At 41.8% G+C, this 17,913-nt stretch overlaps 1 protein-coding gene across 1 annotated transcript in view; it reads left to right on the forward strand.

Annotated features, from left to right (window-relative positions):
- The window catches only part of tmem163 (transmembrane protein 163), a 120,607-nt gene extending 104,036 nt beyond the window's left edge, over positions 1-16,571 (forward strand). The window contains exons 6-8 of the mRNA XM_062967030.1: positions 328-439; positions 14,376-14,517; positions 15,440-16,571. Of these exons, the coding sequence (XP_062823100.1) occupies positions 328-439; positions 14,376-14,517; positions 15,440-15,500 (315 nt within the window). The 3' untranslated portion in view covers positions 15,501-16,571. The remainder of the gene's footprint in view (positions 1-327; positions 440-14,375; positions 14,518-15,439) is intronic.
- Positions 16,572-17,913: the final 1,342 nt, after the last annotated feature.

Genomic DNA, 17,913 nt, shown 5'->3' on the forward strand with positions numbered 1-17,913 from the left:
TGAATCAGTGCCTCAAATAACCAAACTGAATGTAAAGTTGACCAAAAACTGATTTGTAAAATCCTTTTGGTACTAAGGTTGGAGAGTGGTCCCGAGTTAAAGAAGCCCTTGGTAAAAAAGAAAAAAGAAAAAAAAAGATTGGGAACCACTGTTCTAAATTCAGCAGAGTGTGCTAGAGATTTGTGAATATAAAATAGAGTTAAATCTTGTTGTTCATTTATCCCTGATTCCAGCTATTGTCAAAAGCTTGCTTAAGCCCAGATCTGTGTGTCCTTTTGACAGGATCTACAAGTAACAAATAATATCCCTTCTTATTTTCTTTTGCAGGATGACTTTCTTTATAGTGTTTCCATTTTAAGTGGAATCCTGTGCACTATTTTGGCAGTGATCAAATTCATGTTGGGAAATGTCCTTACAAGCAGAGCACTGTTAACAGATGGTAAGTTGTGAAAGAGACCATGTTACTTACGTTTTGTTGCTTTTATATCAGATTAAAGGTTATATAGAATGAATATAAGCCATTTTAATGCACAAATTTACAGATAGCATGAAACTGAAACTCTCACCCATAGTTTAATTTCCTTGCAAAATGGGTCTCTATATGCATTTTCTAGGTCTTCTGGACAATTCTATGGTATGCATCCTCCAGAAGTCATCATAGAGTTACCTGCAAATTGGTGGTCTCACTGTACAATGTTAGTCATCAATATACGAGTACGTCTAAAGAATGGCTATAATTTCTACCCAGAATTACTTCGATTAATTGTCAAAAATAACAAAGATATTTTTTCAACAGTGGCCACAGAATAATGTTGGCACACTTGAAACACATGTGGCTCTGTTACCCCAAAATAATTACCTTTTGGATGGACATTTTAGCTAAGATTAACAAAATAATTACTCGAAATCTATGCTTTCAAAGTGCTTATCAATTAATTTATGGTAAGGTAAATGAGAAAGTCCTGTGGAAAGCTCTTATATATAAGGATAGAAATAGCAAGAACATGGAAGATATTACAAAGTTTATGCACGTATTGCTAGTTAGACAGAGTTTAAGCTTTTGCATTGTTAGGGGAATGGATTTTCATATTTTACCTTGCAAGAAGTGAAGACACTTTTGAAACTACCTGGCATCATAACATATATAAACTCTAGGTGTTTTGGCCTACAACTCCCAGAAATCCCAGCCAGTTTACTAGTTGTTTGAATTTCTGACAGTTGGAGGCCAAAACATTCTGGGACCCACAGGTTGAGGACCATTGCAGATGTTGTCCACCACTGATCCATATGATATTTTGGAAATTGTCATGATAAGCACTTTTTTTGGATATTGACTATGGCTTGTTGCTGCCATTTGTCTGTGGTCATAAATGCCAGATTACACTTAGAATCATGGGAAAAAAGAATCATGAAAAGAAAAAATATGAAAGAACCCCTTCCCTTCCTTTTTTAAAATTACATACTGATGATCATTTTATTGCTTCTGGTTTTATTTTAATTAGCAAAACCGGACTGTAATTAGCTTGGTGTCTCTGTCTCATTCCTTCTCTCTCTTTCTGCATGTTCTAGCTATTTCAGTTGAACACAGCACAGATTTTCCTGTGTTTTAGTTTAATAGCACACAACCTTTTGGAATAACGAGATTTCTACTTGTAAGCCAGCAATATTGTAAGTGATGGAAGAAGCAGTTGGCCAAGATGAATTATTATGTCTGTTTCCTGTCGGAGTTGTCAGTAGGTTTGTGTTCCTTAGTCATCTGCTTCCTACTATGACAGTTTGTAGAACTGTGAGTTCTTTTAAATAGCTTGATGGGGAAGCTCTAGATTTTTTTTGACTTGGCAGGCTACTCAGTTTTTGGCCTTACACAGTTCATTCTTTAAAATTAGTCTAAAATATTCTCCATTAGAGCAAACATCCAGTGCCCTCTCTTTAACAGATACCATTCTAGCTCTTGGGAAGAACCAGGGTCAAGCATGCCATGGGCAGAATCAGGGTTTCTCCTGAGCCAAAATAAAGACACTATATATTTTTTTTCTTTTGAATGGCTTTGAAGAAGTATGATTTCTAGTTGGATCTTCACCATGTGAAGATGTTTCCATTTGACTTGTCACGTTGCATTTCACCTTATAGCTTTAGCTGCTTTATTAGTTAAATTTAGGGTTGCTATGTTTAACAGGAAATGGAGATCTCAGCAGATCTCTCCCCTCTCCTATGCAAACTTTAATTGGAAACATATATGTTCATTTTGAATGTAAAAGGGAGGCAATTATGTTTTTGGCACTAACTGAGCTTTTCCTTGGAAGACTGGGCAAAATGGTGGGAATCTATAAGACAGTGGTTCTCAACTTGTGTCCCCCCAAGTGTTTTGGCCTACAACTTCCAGAAATCCCAGCCAGTTTTCCGGTTGTTAGGATTTCAGGAAGTTGAAGGCCAAAACATCTGGGGACCCACAGGTTGAGCACCACTGCTATAAGAGAACATTTAGGTCATCTGGAGGTTGGGGGTGAGAGGAGAATGGATGGGATAAGTGTTTTTGTTTGTTCTCCATCAGGGATTTGCTGTGAGAATGGTAACAGTTGCCACTGTTATCTAAAAGGACAATTAAGCATATTGTCACATATCCTGTGCAGCTTGGATTCAACTCCTACATGATTAATAAGAACAGCTTCCATGGCAGCCTCAAAATAAAGATGTTAGTGCTGTCATGTCAGCAATGATACCTTAATGTTGAATAGTTCAAGAAAGTCAGATATCTGACATTAAACCATTAAGAGAAATGTATACAATTAATTTGATGTTAAATTCATGAAATAGCATTTTTAAATTAAAAATATTTTAAAAATTCAAATTTCTCATCTCCTAAAAAAGGAAAAGCATTAAATAGGTATTCAAAAATAACACAATTTACATTCAATAAGAGAAATACTGCATTACTAGAATTATTAAATTGTTGTTGACTATTTCAACTAGTTAAGAGTAACAAATTAATTTGAACACTTTACATTAGCCAACACACTGTGCTGTGACCTGCCTCAAGCCATGGGGTTAAGAAATAATAATAATAATAATAATAATAATAATAATAACAACAACAACAACAACAACAACAAAACACAACAAAACATCGCATGGAAAGTTCCTTGACAAAATTGAAGGAAAAGCTGATAAGGAGAAGACCTGACTCTGACTCACGAATGGGACCCTGAAGAAGGAGACAGAAGGCCTGATCCTTGCAGCCCAGGAGCAAGCCATCAGAACAAATGCAATCAAGGCCAAGATCGAAAAATCAGCTGATGACCCAAAATGGAGACTGTGCAAGGAAACCGACGAAACCATTGATCATATCCTCAGCTGCTGTAAGAAAATTGCACAGACAGACTACAAACAGAGGCACAACGATGTGGCCCAAATGATTCATTGGAACTTATGCCTCAAGTACCACCTGCCAGCAGCAAAGAACTGGTGGGATCACAAACCTGCAAAAGTATTGGAAAATGAGCATGCAAAGATACTGTGGGACTTCCGAATCCAGACTGACAAAGTTCTGGAACACAACACACCAGACATCACAGTTGTGGAAAAGAAAAAGGTTTGGATCATTGATGTCGCCATCCCAGGTGACAGTCGCATTGACGAAAAACAGGAAAAACTCAGCCGCTATCAGGACCTCAAGATTGAACTTCAAAGACTCTGGCAGAAACCAGTGCAGGTGGTCCCAGTGGTGATGGGCACATTGGGTGCCGTGCCAAAAGATCTCAGCCAGCATTTGGAAACAATAGACATTGACAAAATTACGATCTGCCAGCTGCAAAAGGCCACCCTGCTGGGATCTGCGCGCCTCATCCGAAAATACATCACACAGTCCTAGGCACTTGGGAAGTGTTCGACTTGTGATTTTGTGATATGAAATCCAGCATATCTATCTTGTTTGCTGTGTCATAATAAAATAATAATAATAATAATAATAATAATAATAATAATAATAATAATAATGTTTGACCTACTGATTCCAAAAATGGCACCGGTTTTCCCCTATCAGCCCTAGTTTCTGAGACACAAAACAAATACCATATACTAGTTGCTTTCTGCTTGCCCATAGCAAACCATATCTAAGAAACTAGAGCTGATGTGGTAGCCTTGCTAACATCAAGGCATGTCAACATAACATGTTGCACCTGTTTGCCCATCTGAGCCAGGAAGCAAAGGAGAAGAGTTGCCTTAGCCAACTACATAGCAAACTATGTAGTTGGCTAACTACTGGAACATGGGCTCAGTAGTAAGAATTCTGCTACCAATTCAAAATTAAGGCTGACTTCCTATTCAGCATTTATGATATTGTAAGGGGTGATTTGGGCGTCCCCCAGACATTTATACATTACCCGAGTTCGCCAAGCCGCTATGAGACCACCACTCAAGAGCCCAAAATAGTTGAGGACAAAACACCTTTATTATTAGGTAGCTACCGACAGACAGGGCAACATGGGCTGTTGCTGATCCAAACTGTCTGTCCAGAGCTAATCAGCCCCGGACAATATATACCCTACTTGTTTACTACATTTCTAGTTCCCCTTTCTGGACTAGATTTACTGGAAATCCCCCAGTTCAGTTTGTGGTTAGCTAGCTACATCCTGCCTTGTCAACAACTCCAGGATGTGCTAACCACAAGCTTTATCGAAACCGATTCTTCCCAAACCCAGAACACACGCTGCAAAACAGCAAGTTTTATCTTTAATTCAGAGGGGAGACTGATCTAGTTTCCAAGCAGACAAGCATTCTAAATTGGAGTCACTTTGGTGTCTCAGTGACCCCTTCATTCCCCCGTTTTTTCATGTAACCAAGAAAGACAATTTCTTGGTTGCACAGGTGTCCAATTACAGTGGGGTATTCCAAGGTATTCAGCTGTATGTAACATGTTGAACTTCTCTTCAAGCACGACCTGATACATGGCAAAAGAGACAAGGCAAAAATCATGATTAGCAACATGACAAATAATATTTTGATGAGGTCTCTCAGCCACCCAATCCACAAGGTAATCAGCGAACCTGTTCTAAATCCTTCTCCCTCAGTTAGATATCAGGATCATAGCCACGTTTTCATCATAAGCTCTTTTAGGCCTGTTTCACCGGTCTGTTGCTTCCAATGCCTGCAGGGGCTACTCTCGCAGGTGTATTTCACTTTTAGTGGGGGCTAAGGTATCAATGGTGCAAGTACCAACCCACAGTGGAGGCAAGACTTTACCTCCCCACTTCCCACATATCCAGAAATACCCCGGAGGCAATCCTCCCATGGCATGGTTATCAAGCAAAATACCGGGCCTTGGCCTTTCAGGAATTTGGTATTCCATTGGGAAGCTTCCTTGTGTCCGGACCAGATCTTGTCGTGGTGGAGGCTTGCCTCCCGCCGCAGGTGGCTGAGTTGCTGCACGAGGCAGCTCCGACCCGGGCTTAACCACATATCGTGCCGAACGAGAAGGTGGTTTCTTACCATCACCCTCTGGCAAGGAAGCTTGCCTTCTTGATTTTTTTTTCCAGGTGACCATCTCTCTGTGGCTATTCAACTCTCATGAATATGTTGTCATAATATACAGGGAGAGTGAGATTACAATGAGGGTAATCTCCTACTTCTATGAGATTGGCTTGGGGGAAGTTTTTATGATCAATTTCTGAGATCCCATCTGTGAATCTTGCCAAACAAGCTGATGCAGTTGGTGCAGAATCATCATGGGCCAACATAAATTGAGCCGAATCAGTCAACCCCTCTTCACCAGCATGCGTCCAAGGGGTGAACAATTTCCATCCAGATACGTCCAGCATTGGTCCTGCAGTCTTTCACCTCTGCTTCTTCGACTATATCTTTAATTAATTGGTGGAACATATTCTTGTCCCATCCCATCTGAGTCTGCACCAATGGCATCATGACCAACATTAAAAGCACAATTGTGTCCTCATCTTTACACTTGTGTTTGTCCTCAACATTACAGCACAGAGCACAAAAACAGAATACAATACAACCCACAAATCCCCACACCCAAAACCCAGTGTCCATTCGGTCTTTTGGGACACTCTCGGAAGTGTACCCTCCTTCCTTCTTCAAGGCGGTTCTAGGTAACCTGACCTCTGGGGCTAGCTCTAGGTAGCTTCGGGCCCCTCCTCTTCAGGGCAGCTCTTGGTAGCTTGACCCTTAGGGTGTGTGAATTTGAGTGGATTGTCCTTACGCAGGTTTACCTTCCAGATGTCAGGGTCTTTGGTGGTGTAGTCCTTTTTTTTTTTTTTTTTTTTATGCAGGTGTAATGTACCCCCGGCTCCACATCGCTTAACTTCACAGTAGTAAGAGTTATTTGGACCACCTCCAGTGGTCGAACACCTCCAGTGGTTCCTTCCACCTTGGCCGAGGGGATCATACTTCCAATCTTTCAGGCAAACCTAGTCTCCTGGTGAGAAAAACATGTAGCGCAGTAACAGGGAAAGGGATAACGCAGCATTTCAGTAAGTTTATACAGTTTGTTTAATACCATATCCAAAATTTGGACCTCTTTTATCAATTTCTGTTTCCCCAATTCATGTATGTCTCATTGCAGAGGTCTAATTCTCAGAGAGGGTCTTCCATACAACAATTCATAAGGTTGGCAAAAGCCTGGTACTTTCATACATGTTGGTTAACAACCTGTCCAAAGATTGGACTTCTTTCCAGAGCCCTGTTCATTCTTTTACCCAAAGATTAGGGTCAATTACAATGCAATTTCCAAGCGGTGCCTCCCACCTGGGCTAGGCACCCAAGGACCTGGTGAACAAAGGCCGCGGGCCTCTGCCACCTGGTGACCAAATGACTGAGCCATTGTCACCCCAATGTGTAGAGCATCCCGTGCCCAGGGATTGCATCCCTTAACAAGGCACGCCTGACCTCTACAACTCTTTCAGCGGTGGTTGGGATCCACCCTGAATACTCCAGACCCTTGGCATCTTCGGCGAAATCAACTACTAAGGACTCAAAAGATTTAAAGGGTGTTGTTTACAAATTTCACATCCTGGGGCAGCAGCTCCGGCCAAGGCCTGCAAGCCATCCACCCAGAGCTGCCCCTCCAAGAGTGAAGCTATTCCAATTGCACCTAAATGGGTTTGTCTACTAATTTCTTTAATAATTTCCATCCCAAAGCTTTTGGGACATAAATTTTCTCATTGGGTAAGATAAAAACCTTACCCTTCCATCTTTCCCCTTCTGCTAGGGCCCACTCCTTCTCTTGTGCAGAGTAAGTCATGGACTCTACTACGGGCGTAACATCCAATTGTAAAACTGCTTCTTCTGATGTGCTTTCATCTGCTGCTTTCCTAGCTTGTTGGTCTGCCAGGCGATTTCCCTGTGTTACCTGATCCTCACCATACTGATGTCCTTTGCAATGCATGACTGCTATCTCTTTTGGTTCCCATACTGCATTTAAAAGTTGCAAAATTTCTGTTGCATTTTTGATCTGCTGTCCTGCAGAGGTCAGCAGTCCCCTTTCCTTATGAATGGCTCCGTGGGCATGCAAAGTGGTGAAGGCATATTTTGAGTCAGTATAAATGTTGACTCTTTTTCCTTTAGTCAATTGGGGGGGCTCTTATCAGAGCAATCTACTCGACCGCTGTGCGGAAGTCCCCGGAGGCAACCCCTTTGCCTCTAGGGTCTCCCCATTGCTATTCACCACTGCATACCCCGCTCTCCTTTCGGAACCAACCACACGACTTGACCCATCTGTGAAAAGCACCCATTCCGGAGTTTGTAGTGGCAGATCTTTGAGATCTGGCCTACTTGAATACACTTCATCCATCACTTCTAAACAATCATGCTGCATCAATTCTCCTTCTTCCACTGGCATCAAGGTAGCTGGGTTCAAAGTGGCACACACTGTCAATTTAACCTGTGGATTGTCTACCAACATGCTCTCATACTTAAGCATTCGGCTATTGGTGAGCCAATGGTGTCCCCTTTGTTCCATTAAAGTCACTACTGCATGGGGACATTTTAAAATCACAGGCTGCCCTAAGGTCAGCTTGTTTACTTCTTCCACAAGAACCGCAGCAGCCGCTACAGCTCTCAAGCATGAAGGCCATCCACAGGCCACATTGTCTAATTGCTTAGACAAATAAGCCACCGGCTGAGTCAACACTCCTACAGCCACTCCTTTGCGTTCTCCTACATACATACATACATACATACAATGCTGGGGCAAACATCAAAGCTTTCTTCAATTGCTCAAACGCATCTTGCTGTTCAGTTCCCCATGCCAAGGGGTCTCCTGACTTCCCTTTGGTAGCCTCGTGGAGGGGTTTGGCATATAGTCCGAAGTTCGGAATCCATATACGACAAAACCCTGCCTCTCCCAGGAATTCTCTAACCTGTTTCCTAGTCCGGGGGGTAGGGATGGAGCAAATGGCTTCTTTGCATTCCACCTCTAGCCTCCGGAGACCTTTTTCCCAAACGAAATCCCATGCACTTAACACTGGCTGAGCCTTTTTTCCCAAAACCTTGTAACCTTTATCACAAAACAAAACTATAACAAAGCCTTAGTTCCTCTCAAACATTCTTCTCTACTATCTGTTCTAAGAACACGCAACAAACAAAGCATCTTAGGTTATAATGACACAAAACCACACTGGTCCCACAAAACTCACAAAACACACCTTGAGTCTGGATAGGGGAGGTCTTGCCTTCCCCTTTTCCTTTCCATTAGGATGCCAATTTCCATTTGGGAACCACCTGTAACTATAACTCTATTCCTTCCAGTCATCCCATTGTTTTCTGCCATACACTAACATTCTTCCACCCATTCTGGATCCTTTCGCACAACCTCACACAGATACACAAACTCTTAAAGTGTAAACAGGATCAAGTGAACCTTCGGAAAGTCACTGGGGAGTGAAGGGGAATGAGGGCCACTCTATCTCACGCGACACACGCAACTTGCATGCCTTTATTCCTTTCTATTATCCGCCTGCAAAGCTTCCAATAAGCTATAGTGTCATGCACTTTATGTTCTTCTCATACACACACAAATAACAGCCATATACATTTTCATACACTCATGCATTTTCACTCTTGTAGGGCACAATGCCTCAGCTCCCTTTCTGTTCATTTTATATAGATATTCCTGGAAACTCAAATCCATCATCTTCTCTCAGAAAAACCAGCCCATGCTTCATCCAATGCAGGATCAACCAATCCAATTGCAACCGGACCCCTACTGGGCTGGTTAACAGCTCCACGGTTCTGTCTCCTTCCTTTCCAACTTCCACTCCCATTTTGCACTTTCCTATTCTGTCCTCCTCCAAGATCCACCTTACAATCCGCCGCCCAGTGCCTTTGCTTGTGGCACCGTGCGCATTTATTCTTTCCAAGCTCATGCCCTAACACAGCGGCTATAACCTTGGCCCTACGAGACACCGCTGCCTCTTCCCGTTTGGCTTGCACCACCTCCCGGGACAAATAAACCTGGTTTGCAATCTCCAAAATCCTTTCCAAAGTCAAGTGAGCCAAACCAGCATCTTTCTGTAACTTTCTCCGTATGTCTGGGCTGCACTGGCTAGAGAAAACACTCTTCAACACTATCTTTCCTGCCGCCTGATCCCTCTGATCATCCATGTCATATGGAGAAAACTTTTCGAATGCTTCCCTGAGCCTTTCTAGAAATGCTACTGGACTTTCATTCTGCTCCTGCTCCATCTGGTAGATCTTTCTCAAATTTGGAACTCTTGGAGTCCCTTTTTCCAGGGCACAAACATTCAGGTTCTGATACAGCCTCAATGAGTTTCTACCATTTGCTGTACTCAGATCCCCTTGAGGGTCTACTCTCACTGGGAACACTCTCTCTTGGTATACATCCACAACATCCAAACTTCCAAACAGTGCACTGAGCACAAACACAAACCAAATACAGCATCCAAACCTCCAAACACAAACCCAAACCAAACACAGCATCCAAACCTCCAAACAAGGCACCATTCCTGCCTCGGCTGTGTACTCCTTCAATTGCTCAAAGTTATTCAACATACATCGGAGGGGGGTCATTGGCCCTCCTGTCCCTTTCGATTCTTTCCCACCCATTGGGGTACGCGGATTTGACCCTGGCCCGCACAGCCGGAAGATCAACGGTCTTCCTCCGCTTTCCCACTGGACGTGAAAGATTATTTTCCTAGTGGAGTATGTCCCCAGACCGTGGTCGGACCATCCTTGCACGTCTTGCTACTAGGGCCTGCCTCCGGACCTGGTCGGATTCCCCTTGCAGGTCTTTCCCAGAGCTCTCTTCCCTTTGGGGTTCTCTTGGTTCCCAAGGGATTCCTACGGGACCCCGAACTGCTTCTACAATTTAAAACTCTCCCTCCCCGCAATGCTAAACAACAAGCGGTTTTAAGAGGTATACTTGCCTAATTTTCGTTCCGTCCCGCGGCGGCCGGCCGACTTTCCCAGCGGTGGTTGTCTCACAACTTCTGTTTTGGAGGAGAGCACGCCTTTCCTTCGCTCGGGTGCCGCGAAGGGAACCACCGGTCTTTACCTCTATTGAGAGGCCGTGCGCACGTCTCGGCGCGGACCGTACGCAGCACCCCGGAAGGGGGAAGCGGACACGCCTTGCTCCCAAGAGCAGCTCCGAGTGGGCTACAACGGAACCTTGGCAACTAAAAAAAACTACAAAGCCCAAAATTTCAAATCCCGGACCGGCCCCCAGAAATGTAAGGGGTGATTTGGGCGTCCCCCAGACATTTATACATTACCCGAGTTCGCCAAGCCGCTATGAGACCACCACTCAAGAGCCCAAAATAGTTGAGGACAAAACACCTTTATTATTAGGTAGCTACCGACAGACAGGGCAACATGGGCTGTTGCTGATCCAAACTGTCTGTCCAGAGCTAATCAGCCCCGGACAATATATACCCTACTTGTTTACTACATTTCTAGTTCCCCTTTCTGGACTAGATTTACTGGAAATCCCCCAGTTCAGTTTGTGGTTAGCTAGCTACATCCTGCCTTGTCAACAACTCCAGGATGTGCTAACCACAAGCTTTATCGAAACCGATTCTTGCCAAACCCAGAACACACGCTGCAAAACAGCAAGTTTTATCTTTAATTCAGAGGGGAGACTGATCTAGTTTCCAAGCAGACAAGCATTCTAAATTGGAGTCACTTTGGTGTCTCAGTGACCCCTTCAATATCACAAGCCAGACTTCTATCTTGTATTTTTTGTGATCCACATTTACAGTCATTAATGACCAAATGTGACTCCAAAAACCTTCCTCTTAGGTGAGTTCATGCTCTATCTGAAGGGTTTCTCTAGTGTTGAACATCAGAGTGCCAAGAAATGATGACTACAGCAATCTCCTGATTGGGAGATAAGTAGCCAGAATAAATTACAGAGGACACTGAAGGATCTCTGCACTAGCCTGTTCTCAGTATGTTCATGCAGAGAATACAATGGCATTTCCCAGTGCCAGCAGTCAGCAACATTTTGGAAACATTTTGGTTGGGTCCCTGCCTGGCTAAATAGGGTTTGCGTGTGTGTATGTTGGGGGGGGGGGGGGGTGACATCAGCAAAAGGACATATAGCTCCATTGTCGAAGCTACTTCTAGATCTTGGCCCATATAAATAAGACCAAGACATAGGCAGACATTGGCTAAGCAGCACTAGACTTCTTGGTTTTCATTGATAATATTTCTGATGTACTCACGATCCTTTCACAACCACATTTGGAGCAAACAATTAAATAATGTTCCATCATGGAAAAAGTTATGACCGAGATCATATTTCTTTATTGGCAGTTGTTTCAAGTAAGAAATAGCTCCACCAGGCAGAAAGGAAAAGCAGAAAAGCCAGCAGGAGTAGTTGGGGAAATAGCTTAAACCAAGCTATTTTTTAAACCAAGCTGTTTTTTTATCAGCTTCAAGGTAGATGATAATCTTGGACTCTGAATGCCATTCCTGCCTTAAGCCAGACACTTAAAGAATAGGGAGCTTGGGGCAGTTCTGTCCTTCTCAAATTGCTGCTGATGTCAACTCTATGTGCATAGAGATTGTCAAACTCTTCATGTAATGGACCAATATGTGAGTTGTTTGCCACATAGAACAGCAGCATTGCATTTTTACTTGCATTAAATATTGAGTGTGCTATAACTGCAGTGACAGCACAACATCCAAGAAAGGCTTGTGCTCTCTGTCTAACAAATGTTTAAACCATGCTTTATCCCCTCTTTGCGCCAAGAAAATGCAGAGCAAGATGAATATAGGCAGCAGATCCTTGGGAATGTGTGATTCCAGGAGAAAGAGATGATCAGACTGACATCTTGTGGTCAGACCCTGAAAAAACATAGTTCAACTATAATACTTTTTCTACTGGTTTTATTATTCTAGGAGGAATGGCAGCACAGTTTTAAACTCATAAAACTTCTCCTTATCAGCATATTCTATTGTTGCTGAAAATCACAAATGAAGATATGCTGGTGATATGCTATTGCCGCCTCATCCATTGGCAGTGCTCAGTTTGGGGGTTTGCAACTGCCAAAAGGCAACTCTTGCCAATGGACAACAAGAGAGGATTATTACACTTTCTCTGGTCCTGGAAATTTGTTTATATTTGCCTGTGTTTTTCAGTATGAATACTTCCTTCTCGGCTCTTCTGCACAACCATTCATTTTACTGTGTACAACATTGCCCTGTCTCCTGTTGGTTAGTTCCCAACTACACTAGACCTATTGAAGCCATGATTAAATAGCGAGTCGATGTGTAGATAAATACTACCAATTCCATTTGGGAGTTAGACCACTTTGAGTTGGTTCATGGACCCCTGCCAGTGGGAGGGCACTAGATCAATTTGTTTTTTTATTATAAAATCAATTCAGTCCTGTGGCACATCAAATACAACAGGTTTAATTTAGCAGAAGACCTTGTGAACTGCAACCCAGGTCATCAGGTACATTTTTCTAATTTACAATTTCCATTTTTAAAGAGGAAGTATCTGCAACTAGTCCAATATATTTCTGTAAAAATGAAGGATGTGCACAAGAAATTCTAGTGTTAGAACATTTAATGGAATTTCTTTAGCCAATCTACATATAGTATGGCCCCCTTACCCATGGATTTGAGATCCATGATTTCACTTAGCTATGGTCCAAAAATATTCCTCCCCAGATGTGTTTGTGGGACTCTCTGGGACCTCCAGTGTAATTCTATGTTTCCAGTTCAAGTATAATAATAATTAATAATAATAATAACAACAACAACAACAACAACAAACAGTAAACCAGTACAGGTGGTCCCGGTGGTAATCGGCACACTGGGTGCCATGCCAAAAGATTTCAGCCAGCATTTGGAAACAATAAACACTGACAAAATTACGACCTGTCAACTGCAAAAGGCCACCTTACTGGGATCTGCACGCATCATCCGAAAATACATCAAACAGTCCTAAACATTTGGGAAGTGTTCGACTTGTGATTTTGTAATACGAAATCCAGTATATATATCTCATTTGCTGTGTCATACTATATCTTTGTGCCAATAATAATAATAATAATAATAATAATAACAACAACAACAACAACTTTATTTTTATACCCCGCCACAATCTCCCCAAAGGGATTCGGGGTATCTTCCAAGTAAGACCAGGCCCAAGACATACCACAAAATTCACCAACTAAAAATGCAGTTAAAAACATAATAAATAACAGTCCAATTAAAACACAATTAAAAAACAGTAATATATAAAACAGTGTTAAAACTATATCAAATAAAGCTCAACAAACCAGCAACCAGGAACAAGATGGATATGATCAGACTAGAGAGGGCTGGGCATGGACTTGTGCAAAAAGCAGATGGTAGGGCCAGGGCAAGGAGTAAAGTGTTGAGTAGAGTAGAACCTTATCGATAAAGTCTAGGGCAGGGCATTCATGAACAGGTCCTAACCATCATGAAATGCACACTGGAACATCCAGGTTTTCAAATCCCTGCTAAAGGCGGGTAGAGTGGGTGCTAGCCTAATCTCCCTAGGGAGCCGGGAGCCACCATCAAGAAGGCCCTCTCTGTCGTCCCCACCAACTGTTCTTGTGACGGTGGCAGAAGCAAGAGGAGGGCCTCCCCGGCAGAATTAGAGCCCAAGCCGATTCATAGGGGAAGATGCGGTTGCAAAGATAGGCAGGACCCAAACCGTTTAGCATTTATTTACTAAATGTATATTCTGTCTTTCTCTTAAATTTAGATCCATATAGGTTTGCTATGTTTCATGGTTTCAGGTATCCACAGATATGAAGGCTGATGTGTACTTTTAAGCTTTGGATACTGTTTGCTCCTTAAGTTGATCTGTCTGTAGTCTGATCATGCTAGCATCTACTAGTCTTAATTCATACTTTTTATCTCAGGTTTCAACTCCCTGGTAGGAGGAATAATGGGATTCTCTATCCTTCTAAGTGCAGAAGTCTTTAAACACAATGCCTCTGTCTGGTACCTAGATGGAAGTATAGGAGTTCTAATCGGACTCACAATATTTGCCTATGGAGCCAAGTGAGTTTATTTTGCTCTTTCTGTTTTGGGTTATGTTTACATACTCATTAGTATTGTAGTGATGTGGTCCCTCATGATTATGCTTCAGTCTGCGTCTTGCATACCAAACATAAATGTTTTCTGTTACATATCCTTCCCCTTCATTTTTCAACCATTGACATGATTATACAATTTATTCTACTTTTTATTGGTGAAGAAATAAATGTACAGTAGGCTCTCCACTTTTGCAGAGGTTATCAATGCAGAAGCCCTGTAAAAGTTTTGACAACATTATTTTAAATGCTATTAATTTACCTGGGAGTACATCCCCCTGGGGGGCCCCTGGTGATGCAGCAGGTTAAACCACTGAGCTGCTGAATTTGCTGACTGAAAGGTCGGTGGTTCGAATCTGGGGAGCGGGGTAAACTCCCACTGTCAGACCCAACCTGCCAATGTAGCCGTTTGAAAACATGCAGTAGATCAATAGGCATCGCTCTGGCAGGAAGGCAACGGCGCTCCATGCAGTCATGCCAGCCACATGTCCTTGGAGGTGTCTACGGACAATGCCAGCTCTTCGGCTTAGAAATGGAGATGAGCACCAAACAGAGTCGGACACGACTAGACTTAATGTCAGGGGAAAACCTTTCTCTGTCTACATCCCTCTGGGGTTCTCTTAAGTTCTCCAGCACAACTATATGGAGGTTGACTCTGAAGTACCAAGAGAAAGCGTATAAATCAAATCTGTGAATAACCAAGTCTGCAAATATTGAGGGCTGACTCTATTGAATGACTTAGCATTCATGACATCTGAGAAAGAATCACCTTTGGGTAGTAACATCTTGTAAGACTTCAGAGAAGCATTGTCAAAAACATACAGCAGTACTAGATGTTCTGCTGGTCACCTATGATGATACCTTTGATCACCTGTTGCTTTCATTTGCAGGCTGCTTCTGGACATGGTTCCCCGCGTACGGCAAACGCGTCACTATGAAATGTTTGAATAAGGACAGAACTCAGCTACATGGACTGAATATACATTTTGCAAAGTTCGATAAATGTCCTACATCCTGGCAAGTGGTGCCAAACATATTTACAAGATTGTACGTTATTTCTCATGGTATATTTCTTTTTTTTTTTTACATTAATCTTCCAAGGGAAAGTCTATTGGTACAAATAGGTAAATTATGTGAGCTGCCGTAGCCTTTCCCTTTTTGTGTGTTTGCTCTTATTAAAACCTTGCAAGTGGCAATAGAAATGAATATGAATTCACAGTCCTAAACCAGCTGCTATGTTTTGTCTCCTGAAGTGGTCAGTTTGTAAATGACACTCAAGAACTGGGCCAAACTAAGACATGGTGGCTGCAGTAATTTATCTCTGTAGCACATTAGAAACTAACTAATATCATGTGGCAGGCATTTCCACGGGCAAGAGGCTACTTTCTCAGCTTGAGAAAAGAAGTGGCTTTTAGTTCCATTGCCACTAAAGTTCCAGATTGGCATCTTCCAAGTCACTGCTCCAAAATCTCCTGGCAGAAAGTTCAGTGGCATGTTTAGGTTACGTTTGCCAACAGATGTTTCTTGATGCATGAAATTACCCTTTCCCAATTTCAAATGATACCCTGGCCTCAATTACCAATTCCTCCAGCGACCTCACACAAATCCCAGTTCTGACTAATGTCAAGAATGTTGTTCTAATTTCATACTAGTTTATGAAATTCTCTGAAATACATAAATGCCAAGCACCACATAGAGTAAATTAAGCTGCACAGACAAAATAAGCACAAAGTATTAATAAATAGGCAAAAGCCAAAACTAAGAGTAAAGATGGATTATATGTCTCTGATTGTATTATGCACTCATGTAGCAATATGTTTGGCTAAATACACGGATGTCCTGTGTTCTGGTGAAAGTGAAGTGTGATAATTCCAGCTGGTAGTATGGTAGCACCTTTCTAGCTGTGCAGAATTAGAACTATTCTGTTGGTATTCATGTTCCCACCGTCTGATGTCATTGAGCACCTGGATTACAAATACCAACTCCCATTATGTATAATCAATAAAGCTGTTACTTATTTTATACAGTACCTGTATTTAACCTTTCAGAAAAAATTATGGAGAGAGTTCATACATCCCTTTTCCACGTCTTTCGGTCAAGAAACCTATTTAAATAAGTTAATGCTACCACTTTTCATTTGGAGTTTTTCTGCACAAGTTTCACTTCCGTCAATAATGGTATATTTTGGTATCTTTGAAGTTGTTAAGAGGTCAGAACAGTATTTTGTATTTGGTCCAAATGTGTTTTCCGACTTAATGTATGAATTACATGGAAACTGCAGTGTGGAATAGTTTCACATGCAAGCACTTAAGTGTGGGATGAAGTTTGGAAAGCTGATTAGCAGTATCACTTGCTTTTTTTCATTCGTTGCTTGTATGTTCATACTCACATTGCAGAACTCCAAACAGACTGATAGTAGAAGTGTTTATTTTTAAATGTTGCTGGCTCCGAGTTGATACAATCCGGATGTTTGGAAAGTAGCTTGTTTGAAGGTTCTGTTGTATGACCCTTTAGCCACTTTTGAGTGAAGGTACTCAACCTTCTGGTAAAACACAACAATATTTTAATTCATCCCATGCAGACTTCTGGATGAATAAATTGGAGATGTTTTTACAAGGCGATTATACCATTTACGTGAGTCATCTTACTATAGTAACATGTTGTATATATTTGTGTGGAGGTGCTTTGTCATGGGATTTATTTCTTGAACTCTACAGAAGTCCTGTTGGCTTGGACCATAGCTTTTATGCTTATAAACTGGGAGCTCTTGTTATGGAAGCAATTTTTCAATGAGCAGAATTATTTTCCTATGAAAAGAAGGTTCTTCTGTAAATGAGATAAAATTTATTTGAAAAAAGAAGCATTGGGCCTGATTAAAAATAATGAATGTTTCTAGGCAGTGTGGTAGATATTCGTACCTCATACTTTGATTTTGTCCCTTATGTTATGAATAACTTTTCAATAACTTTAAAACATAGGTTCTTTTTATTGCAATTTCCGTGTGAGAGGTATATCAGAACTTTTACAGAACAATATTTAGACATACAGACATAGATTCTATGCAACTACATTGGATTCCACAACAACCTATTACATTGGCTAACAAACAGACAAAAGGGGGATTACATTTTCACTCAGCATTCACACACTTCTACATGCAGCCATCTTCATGCATACAAATATTACCATATCCTGTCTCCCTCTTTGGAGAAGCACCTGCTTAGGCCAGACCCAGCTTCCTCTGCAGCCTGCCAACACATAGTTCCAAAATGCCAAAACTTCAAAACTCCAAAATGCATCTTTCCCCCTAAGAACAATGCCAAAGATCAAACCCGTTTCCATACAGCAGAACTGACTCCCTGCA

Source organism: Anolis carolinensis, chromosome 1 (assembly GCF_035594765.1).
Source record: "Anolis carolinensis isolate JA03-04 chromosome 1, rAnoCar3.1.pri, whole genome shotgun sequence".
Taxonomy (NCBI): domain Eukaryota; kingdom Metazoa; phylum Chordata; class Lepidosauria; order Squamata; family Dactyloidae; genus Anolis; species Anolis carolinensis.